This window comes from Epargyreus clarus, unplaced genomic scaffold (assembly GCF_041222505.1).
Source record: "Epargyreus clarus isolate Ecla_fem2 unplaced genomic scaffold, WU_Ecla_fem_2.2 ptg000027l, whole genome shotgun sequence".
NCBI lineage: Eukaryota > Metazoa > Arthropoda > Insecta > Lepidoptera > Hesperiidae > Epargyreus > Epargyreus clarus.
Genome location: NW_027332234.1, coordinates 13995195 through 14006023, shown reverse-complemented (window position 1 = coordinate 14006023; position 10829 = coordinate 13995195). Strand labels below are relative to the sequence as shown.

Genomic DNA, 10829 nt, shown 5'->3' with positions numbered 1-10829 from the left:
TGTAATTTTTATTGCAAATTACCCATAGATAATATAAGAAAATAGTTTGGAAAAATGTGTAGATTTCAAGATTCACCTTTTGCGAACTTATCACCAAATTTGATTTATATCAAAGTGCAATCATGATTTATATTACAATATAATGTACATAGATATTTATGATTATTTATTATTAACTAATCTGAATGGTTCATTAAGACAGATATCCACTTGGATTTTATAAGTTATTTACGGCAAGGCCCAAAGTAAAACAGGGTGCGTCGTGGATTTTCTAGTCCAGAAATAGTTAATTGTTAAATTCATTAGCATTAGCTGTTTTCATAAATACGAGTAATTAAATTCGTATTATTTTCGGGTGTCATGTTCGAGTACATACGAACCCGCAATCTTCTGCGTAAGCAAATCAGTGTGCTACTGCGCCATGCGCTCATCTATCACAGCTATATTAATAAACTGTAATCCGAGTATGAATGTCTAGAGTAATACAAAATCTGAAACCCTAAACTAAAGCTTCAAAATATTAAACGGTTTGAACTAAAAATACAAGATCGTTATAACAGCAACGAACGCGCGAAAGAAGGGCAAGATAACTACTTTGTCTTTCTAAATATAGCGTGACATGTCGTATTTATACAGCCGAGTCGCTGAATGCCTCCAAACATAACATCTACTTTTTGATTCATGGATCTGGAAAACATTTAACATTCAACAGGCGATGAATCAGTGTACCTATATCAGATATAAAATACTATTTTTGTAGTTAAGTGGTAGACATTTACAAAAATACCTACATATAAAAATTGTAATGAACATTAGTAGCTTGGTAAACTGAAGTCCGTAGACTAATTTATGTATTAAGCGAATTAAGACTGTAATGAGACTGACTGTAATAAGAAGACAATAATGTTACTGGGTTCTGATCCCAACTACATTTGTAACCACTAGAATAATGGGAACACATTATTTCGCCATATAATTTGTTGAACCCCTCATAATTGCCGTCGTCACTCCTACTTCTTGTTGGCACAATAGTAATAAGTTCTGGTGGTGTTTTAGTATATAACTTCAGTAACGCAATATCTATTGGCAAAACTTATATGACACATACAATCTTGTTCCTTGGAGAAAGATAGAGATGCTAATTGGAGATGATTACAGATGTCCATGGCTGGCAATCTGGCAATGAGCACTTTCCATCATTTGAACTGCATGTTCTTTTGATAGTTGAATTTTACAATTACTTATTGTACCACAAATGCATTTCTAACATATCTCATATTAAAAGTAGGCGAAGAATAAATATGCCTTAAGATCTATTAATCTAATTAATATCAAACAAATTTTCATTTATAATAGTAAAAATATTTTATTTACAGAAATTGCTAAATCTGTCTACAACATTGTTAAAATTTTAGGAGTAAATATAAATTACAATAGATGAAACTAAATGTTTCATTATTTTGATTAAGATTATATATCCAAATTTAGATTTACTATATCAATAATTTAAACAATGTAACATGGAAGTCTAAAGTTACTTATAAAAATATAGTTCAAAAAAACTAAAAAACACGCTTTTATGATAAAATCAACTAAAAAGTAGAAATTCATTTTCAATCTAGGAACAATCAATTAAGGAACAGTAAATAGTAAAATTGTGAAAAAAGTGTGGGGTGCTCCATTTATCAGTTTTCGAAAAGCATGTGTTAAATGAGAAGTTTACTCCTGGCATAATGTATGATTTTTTTGAAAAAGTACCCTTTCTGCTTAAAAAATCCTACATTATTTGATTTCATCATAATTATAATAAAAACTTTCTTTCTTACTTTCTTCCAATATATTTATATAGTAAATATAATGGTTCTACATACTTATGTGATTAAAAATTGTCTTCTAGTTATTGGAGAGTTTTTGGGCAAAATTTGTTATAGAGTATACAGTGTAGTATTAACATACCTTAGTAATAATAATGACAATACATTTATAGGCACATAATATAAATCATAATATGTGTATTTTTTCTAATTCTAACATATTTTGAATTTCATATTTCATGACAATATTATATTTTCTAACATTATACTGTCAAAAAGAAATCAATTTTCTATGAATCTACGTCACAAGCTCAAAAATTTACTAAAATTTGTTTAAAGACTGTATTAATGAGGTAAATTTGATAAGAGCTAAAATTGTAAGAATAAAAATAACCATAGTCAAGTCTACCGTCACCTACATAGTTCTGGATGAAACATTGTATTATATCATATATGGTTACTCTGTATTCCTTTTTTATCCTTAACAATGCCAGTAACAATGCTCATGATTAATTCCAGTGTAGTGAATGACTGGATTTGATTGAAATAAGTGAACCATCCACATTTCCAGAGGGAAATGTGAAGGAGTTAGATAAAATACTAACATTCACTGGCAGCTTATCACACCTTTAAACTGGAATACAGCATCGAAAGCACTGTTGCTGCTTGGCAGCACCCATCGATGTGATGGTAGACCCCACCCAACTGTATGCCAGCAACTGGGGTTCCATTAACAGTGCTCTCGGCAGCACAGTGGTGTCCGTATGTCACAAGTCACAGTTGAAGTAGTTGTGTCTCCTCTCCAGGTCACGTATTTCTACAATATCAGTTTTCAGTCGGAGCTTAAGGATTTCTCGCCAAATGGCTTCTCGGTGCTCTTTGTTTGTAATGCCCATGCGTAGTAGCGTGTTGTCATTTATTCGCACAAGTGCCCTTCCAGTAATATCATGCTGAAAGAGTTTATGTATATGCAATGAAATAAATCAAGTGAGCAAAATCTTAAAGAATACTATGTGATGATAATGAACAGACTTATTAAAACTTTTGTCATTATTGAAATTATGTTATTATTAAATTATACTGATTTATTGATTGATTATGTTGATCTATGTTATACACCAATATGCAACAATTTCTATATGTACTAACAATCTGACGTTAGGGCAAGCCAGTGCAAATCAGATTAACTTAATAGTTCTTGCGATTTTCAAAGCTTGCTTTGCTTGGAAACATTAAACGGTTCAAGTACCCATATTGAGGACTCGCTACTATCCGTAACTTATTGGGAAATACGGATAGGATATGTCACAAAAAACAATTATTTTGTGCTCATTCTCAATGTACGCATATTCAAGTATGGTATTGTTGATATTAAGAACCAAAGGTACCTCATGAAATCTTTCCCAGTACAAGTTGTAATAATCGCTGCAGTGTCGGCGTAGCCATTTTTGCACATCCGCCTCCGTCCATAAGTAAACCGCTTTTGGACGAGTCGTCTTTGTCTGTAAACGATGTAAATGAATATGTTAACAATTTATGTAACTTTCATTGATAACAGCTGCAAGACATCGACGAAACATGATTTCCACCTTGGATTTGTTAGAATTCAAACTGGTGTCTTCAACCATACTGAATGCTTCTTGATATTTGCTTATAGGGCAATAGATTTTAATATGCTGAAATTACTTTTTCATCATAAACGAAATGCATTATACACAGTACACTATTTATTTTGATGATTTAATGACATAGACATATGACATGTGACAGTAGCTCTGTAGCAGATTCATTTAGGTAACACATTGTATTCTTTGTTATTGTGTGAAAATAAAAGATAAAAATCTTATTTTCATAAAATAAAAAAATAAGATTTGAACTCGAACTCTAGAGAAAACGCAAAAAATTCACTGGAGTACTTAGTTTTTACTGTAAAAAAAGTCTGTAAGGATAAATATAGCAACACTGCAACACATGGTCAATGTCAGTGTCATGTGTTTGTCCTATTGTTTGTAACTAGCGATGGGCGATTGTTCTAAAAAAACAATCGAATAAATCGACAATCAACGGAATCAACAATCGATTGGCGATTTATTCCTAGTAACAAAAAACAATCGACATACGAATAACAATCAACGTTCGAATAAAAATCGACCTGAAATAACAATCGACGTACGAATAAAAATCGACCTTGGAATAACAATCGACGACCGAATGTAAATTATACCGCGCGGCCACATACGTGTGCCGAAGAAAATGTTCAGGTGCGTCGTGTTGCAAAGCTATCGTCACTTGTAGGAGATTCATTTGTCACCACTGGTTGGAAAATGTAATTAAAGTATTTTATTACATTTTAGTCGATTGTACTATATATTGTTGAGAAATAATTATACCATAACTCATTTCGTATCAAAAATAATGGTATATTATAATGTAATTTAAAGTAATGTAAAGTTAAAATTAATCGTAATTGTATCTTATAAAATAATTATAATACTATGGAGTATCATCGATAATGCAGATGTGGTATCCCCTGACTGTCGTAAGAGGCGACTAAAAGGGAGCTTCTGGGGTTGTGGGTGGCAAGAGTGGGAGCTCGAACCGCCCGGCCAACAGCCCCGGGAAGGACGGCGGTATGTGTAGTCACATGCCGTCGTACGCACCAGACTGTGCGGTGAGCGATAAGCTCACCTGGGCAGAGCCCGACGGGGCAATGCGCTAAGAGGACTCCGGTTGCGTTCCTTTGGAAATCCCGGAGTTCTCTACGCAGCGCTGAGGACGGCCACTGGGGTGGTTTTAGTGCGGTAAGAGTCCCACATGACCCTGTGTCGCTCCCAAGGCATCGGGTACCTTTTGAAGGTTTCCCCCTCGTCAACAAAAAAACAAAAAAAAAGATGTCTTAGTCATCCCCTAAATTCGTTACATGATAACGTTTTAAAAAAGAGGTCATCTGAAAAATATAATATACGTCTTCATGGCGCATATTATAGACAAAGATTATCAGAAAATATGAAATATGTCTTCTTAGCGCATATTATAGATAAAAGTTATAACAAAAAAATATGTAGTCATAGTTACATTAAAATTAATCCGTGTAATACTATATCTTTGAAGAAAAATAATGTTAACGACGCGCATAGGGCGTGAGAGTGTGTGGCCACGAGGCGCAGTGTGCAGTGCGAGGAGCAAGGTGTGGACTAGGAAGGAGCAAGGTAAGTCTGACTCAGGTTTCTTAAACACAGAAATTAGGGGATCCTCGCAGCTAGTAGCTTTGTATATACTAAATAATTGACCAACATTCAAATAGCTTCGATAGTTCGATTTTTATCCGAAGCCTGCGCTGCTTATGACTGTGCTGCTTATGACTGCGCTGTTACTAGTTTTGCGTGTACTAAACAATCGACCAACAATCGAACAATCGAACAATTTCGATTGTTCGATAGTTATTCGAATACAATCGAACACAATAACAATCGAATAGTTCGATTGTTTTAGTGACAATCGCGCATCGCTATTTGTAACTGTCATAAAAAATATGGCGGTTTCGATCACATAAACAACGACAACGACTCTTTATTTCATAATTTAGTGTAGTTACGAGTATATTTACCAATCCATAGTATATTAATAGTCGCAGTTTAAAAACATTAGGTTTTAATAGTTAGTTCTAAGCATTGCTCAGTGTTTATTTAAAGATGAATGGAAAAGCAAAAAAGGCGGCGGCGCCACGAAAAAAAGCCAATGGATACAAAATGCCCGCGCCCATCTCTGTGGGTGAGGTGATCAACGATACTATAGGCAAGAAGAAGTGGAGGATAGGCCCGTCTATCGGGGTAGGAGGCTTCGGGGAGATATACTCCGCTTGCGAACACGACAGCTCGCCGAAAAAAGGCTCCAGTTACCCTTATGTTATTAAAATTGTAAGTATATTCTCACTTAGACGTAATGTCTATTCATAACATACTTTTAACTTTATGTAAATAACTATGGATTTATATACTTTGGGCATGAAAGTTTGTGCTACTTACTGAACTAAATATTTATTTACCTTGTTAGGAACCGCACGAAAATGGACCACTGTTCGTTGAAAAACACTTTTATGTCCGAAACGCTAACAAGGATGACAGTAAGTACACTTTACATACTTAAAGCATGGATTTTAACATAACACATACTGTAATACTCTTATATTTATTAAATTATTTTATAGCTAAAGTCCAGACTTTAGCTTTCCCAGGAAAAACATTGTAAGAAAGTCAGAATTATCACACATCAGAGCTTAACAACTTGTACTGTAAAGTTTAACTTGAATATGTATTAGAGGAAATTACATCTGCTTTATAACTTATCTTGTAATTTATCATTATGAAAAGTTATCCATAGTTCGATAAAATTTGACACTCTTGAATAATTTAATACCTCATTAAATTAAAATTCAAACAGTATTTCTGATTATTATTGATAATATCTGAAAGATTAATATTCACATATTTCTCTTTACTAATACTTGTTATCACATACATAACTAAGCGGTACTGTGTTAATATGATTATTCCAGTTGCAAAATTCATGAAAGCAAAGAAGTTGACAACATTTGGTATGCCACAGTACTTCGGCAATGGCTCACACAACTATAAAGGCGAGAAGTATCGATACTTAGTACTGGAAAGGTACGGGAAGGATCTATGGAGCCTCTTCAAGGAATCTGGGAGGTCATTTCCACCTGCTACTGTCTTTCAAATAGGTTTACAAATGGTAATGATATCAATTGACTTAATCTTTAAAGATATTTAAGATAGAACTAATGGGAAAAAATGTATGTATATCTTTTATAACAAGACAAGCTGTGCATATTTTGTTATAACATGTACAAAATAGAATTTTATTTCTGTAAAAACTAATTTCCATCATAAATGGTTTCTACTGTAATGTTTCTGTTGTTTATTCAGCTGAAGAAGCATACAAATACAATCTGTCAGCATTCATATGTTTTTCCATACATTATTTTTTTTTTTAAATAATTACCTGCAATTGATATCATTTGAGCATAAAATAAATTAATCAGGAGGAAGCTACAATTAATAACACTATATAATTACTGTATAACTACTGCTAAAAGGAAAATTCACAGAGTATTAGAATGACTTGTCTAGAAATATTTGGGGAAAAAAAACTGTGACAATAAAAACTTTCATAATTATCTACAAAAAGTGAACTTATTATTTTCAGTTGGATGTCTTAGAATACATACACAGTAAGGGTTATGTCCACGCTGATATCAAGGGTGCCAATATTCTACTGGGACTAAAGAAGGGAACAGAGAATCAGACTTACTTGCTGGACTTTGGGCTGGCTACCAGAGTCAATGACAAGGAGTTCAAACCTGACCCTAAATGTGCACATAATGGCACTATTGAATATACTAGCCGGGATGCTCATTTGGGAGGTAATTATTTGTATTTGTACATAATATACTACAGATAAAAGAATTAAAAACAGTAATTTTGTAAGCTGTTGAGCTGTATTATGTTTTATTTGATGTCGTCCACAAATATTTCAAGATGACAGTGATCACTTTATTAAATCTTATACATTTTCACATACATCATGGTAAAATATTGATTAACAATTAATTTCTATTCTCTAGTGGCAACAATGCGTGGAGACCTAGAGATCTTAGGGTACAATATGCTTCAATGGCTGGTAGGGGAGCTGCCCTGGGAAAAAGTACTCAAGCAACCCAAAACTGTACAGACCATGAAGGAAGCTTACATGAAGAATCTCAAAGATGCTAAGAAATTTGCTGATGTACCTGGTCTGTACATGATTTTTTATTGTATTTTTTTTAGATCTTTACCCTGTTTTTGTATTAGAATTTTTCCGAATGGATGGTAGTTATGATCAGCTGTCAATAATTTTTATTTATGTAGCCATAAATTCTCTGATTTTTGTTGTACAAAAATGTCTCATACTTTCAGATGCTCTCATCAAATTCCTTGAATATATAAACTCGTTAAAACCGAAAGACAGCATCGACTATACGAAATGCCGACAACTGTTCGAAGGTTACCTCAAATCTCAGGGAAAGACGAAAAATAGTAAACTGGAGTTCACAGCGGCTAAAAAACAAAAAGCAAACAAGGCAGTAATCGAAATTGATGATGGAGAAGATAGCGACAGCGAAAACACGGACAAAGCGCCCAAACGGAAAACTAAGAAGGATGACGTAAAGCCCAAGCGAGGCAGGAGGGCCAAGCAAGCCAGCCCTGAACTCGTTGACGAGGAATGCGAGAACGAGGAGCCTGACTACAGCATGGAGATGGTGCCAAAGAAAACTAAGAAACGAAAATCCGCGGAACCGGCGGTCTTGGTGAAGGTTAAAAAGACGAAAATGGCGCCGAAAGCTACGCCGCCCGCAAAGAAGAATCACACGAACATCGCCACACAAACCTCTGTCGAAAAACCAAAACGGAGTCCCCGGCAGGTCTCATTCGACAGCCCCATCTGTGAAGTGATTGGGGAGAAGAAAACGTTAAAACCGGCAAAGAACAACGAGTCTGCGAACTCGAGTGGAGACATTTTCGAAGATTCCTTCACGATTGATGACAAGAAGGTTAAAAAGAAGAGACGACTCCTTTTAAACGAGGAAGTTACTGTCACGAGGGTGGTTAGGAAGAAAGTGACCACAGTGAAACCAAAAGGTAGGTCGTACAAAGACTGTCCCACGATCGTCAATGGACGGTCACCACCTAAATAGATTTAGTTTTAGTTTATCTAGCATTTATTAATTTAAGTATTGCCATAATCAACCCATCTCCCACCAATTGAAGTTTTAAATTGTATCCCAAGGCCTTTTTTCATTGGTTGATAAACACAATGTGAATACAGAACATTCATATGAAGTAAGTTAGTGTACCTTTATAATCAGAGTCCTTAGGCGATATACTTCCTTTCAAGGTGCATATATGATTTTTAAGGAACTTCTATACACATATTCATATTCATATATATTCTATACTCATATTCATATATATATAAGCTAAACTGTAGGTGCCTTTCAAGAGCACAATTTCATAGTTTAAACTGGTTGCCATTGTGCTCCAGGCCTCCTCTAGTTACTGGCAGAGACTCGTATCAGCTATAGGGGTTGGCCAATTTATGCTGTAGCATACTTCACTTGTGTATCAACTAGTGAAAATGGTGTCCGAATTCAAAGCCATACTAAATGTACCTTACCTATTTATTACAAAATGTAGGCATGACTATGCGAAAATAAATGATCGTCTGTATTAAAACTCATTAGTTTATAGAGTTAAGGCAGTTCTATTTTATTTATTAGTAGTCAGTCTTTTAACCCCGATCTGCTTTAGACCTATTTTCCACTGAAATTGGATGTTTCTGCTCAGCACTTGTCAACTGGGCCAGTCAACCATACTGTGTATTTGTCCATTTGATCGATCATGAATTTTATCTGGATTTTAAGAAGTTACAGACTTCAGGGACTTAGAAATGTACAGTGGTACTTACGCCAGTGTTTTTGCTTTAATATGTTAGTATGAATGAATGCTAACAGCAATATTATTTTACCGTACTTGCATGATGTTAATTGCTATTGTTATTAAAGGCGATACATACGAAACAATGTAATTGTAATATAATTTTAGTTCTTTTCTATTTGATTTGTTTGTACATATTTATTTTTATAATTCCATGACTTACATTCGATCTTCGTTCCATTTATTGTTGCATTGTTATGCCAGAGGAGTTAATAAGAGTACTATTGTATTGCGGTCGGTATTTTCTGTTATTCGGCGAAAAATCATACCACTTAGGCCACACATGACACTACTCTTTGATTGGACTTAATTCAATTTTTGAGATGTAACAGCAGCACAGTAAGTGTTTAATTATAATCTATTCATGTTGTATTTTTAACACATAGGTATGGCCTTAAGAGTTGCTGTATTCTATCGCTCTTAATGTTACGAAAAATAAATATTATAACAATATTTTTTGTATATATGTATACAGACAATTTATTTATTGATACCCATAAAAATGTCATATGTGTGACCTCTAATTTACCAATTTTATTAAGGTGTTATTAAAATCGGATATCCATTTTATCTAAATTTGAATTTGCCATAACTGAAAAGCATATTAATAAAGATTTTCAATCATTTTTATACACAATAATTATATCTTTTTATGGTTGTAGATCAGTAATAAATTGTATCTTTCATACCAAAATGATGTACTTATTATTTGGTTGTTATAGCAATTATTTGCATTTTTCATAATTTGAATACAGAAATGTAATACATATTTTACCTCGATCTGCTGAAATAGCAGAAAAATAGTATAGTCGATAATATTATTTTAAATTAAGATAAAAAAATCTTTTACATTAAAAAATATTTCGAAATAGGATAGAATACAGTATGAAGCGCATGCGCAAATTCAATTTAAATTTAATTATAATATAATGAAAATTGATAACTTTTATACATTTTTAGAATTTTCAATTATATAATTATGCGTACCTACTTTTATCCCTACGTCTTTGCCTTTATATAATAATATGCTATGTATGTACTCTTTGAGGCGATATACTAGAAACATATAACTTTTTTTGTTAGTCTAAGGCCGATACATCGGCCCAATGCGTGTAGGGCCGATGTAAACCCAAAAATCTTAAAAATATAATAACACTATTTTAATGTGTTGTTTGTTGGCGAAACTCTGTACTCGAATCTGATTCAAAATTGGTATTGTAAAGTATTGGTACAGAAAATCGTACAAATTACATAACTATAACGTATCTTGTTAAAACGGTATATATAAAGGCAAGACCTCATTATTTCATATTAATATTAGTTCTATGTAAGATATTGAGAGTGATAATCCTTTATTGTAATGTTACAATTTGAATTAATCATTTGTTGTAATGTAGTATGTGTGGTATCTAATTAATGTTTTAATAATGTTTTGAAGATTGTTTCAAAGTTGATGTTAAAT

General features: G+C 33.4%; 2 protein-coding genes across 2 annotated transcripts; one reads left to right on the top strand and one right to left on the bottom strand.

Annotated features, from left to right (window-relative positions):
• Positions 1 to 1340: 1340 nt before the first annotated feature.
• Positions 1341 to 3578, bottom strand: ave (sterile alpha motif domain-containing protein aveugle). Its single transcript, XM_073088737.1, has 3 exons — positions 3404 to 3578; positions 3203 to 3316; positions 1341 to 2764 (listed from the first exon to the last, which is right to left on the bottom strand). Exons 1-3 carry the CDS (start codon positions 3440 to 3442, stop codon positions 2582 to 2584), a joined length of 336 nt encoding a protein of 111 aa, XP_072944838.1. The 5' UTR covers positions 3443 to 3578; the 3' UTR covers positions 1341 to 2581.
• A 1753-nt stretch (positions 3579 to 5331) lies between these two features.
• On the top strand, positions 5332 to 10486 carry ball (nucleosomal histone kinase 1). The gene is made up of 6 exons (XM_073088592.1): positions 5332 to 5731; positions 5868 to 5937; positions 6370 to 6566; positions 7041 to 7257; positions 7459 to 7626; positions 7790 to 10486. Exons 1-6 carry the CDS (start codon positions 5507 to 5509, stop codon positions 8566 to 8568), a joined length of 1656 nt encoding a protein of 551 aa, XP_072944693.1. The 5' UTR covers positions 5332 to 5506; the 3' UTR covers positions 8569 to 10486.
• Positions 10487 to 10829: the final 343 nt, after the last annotated feature.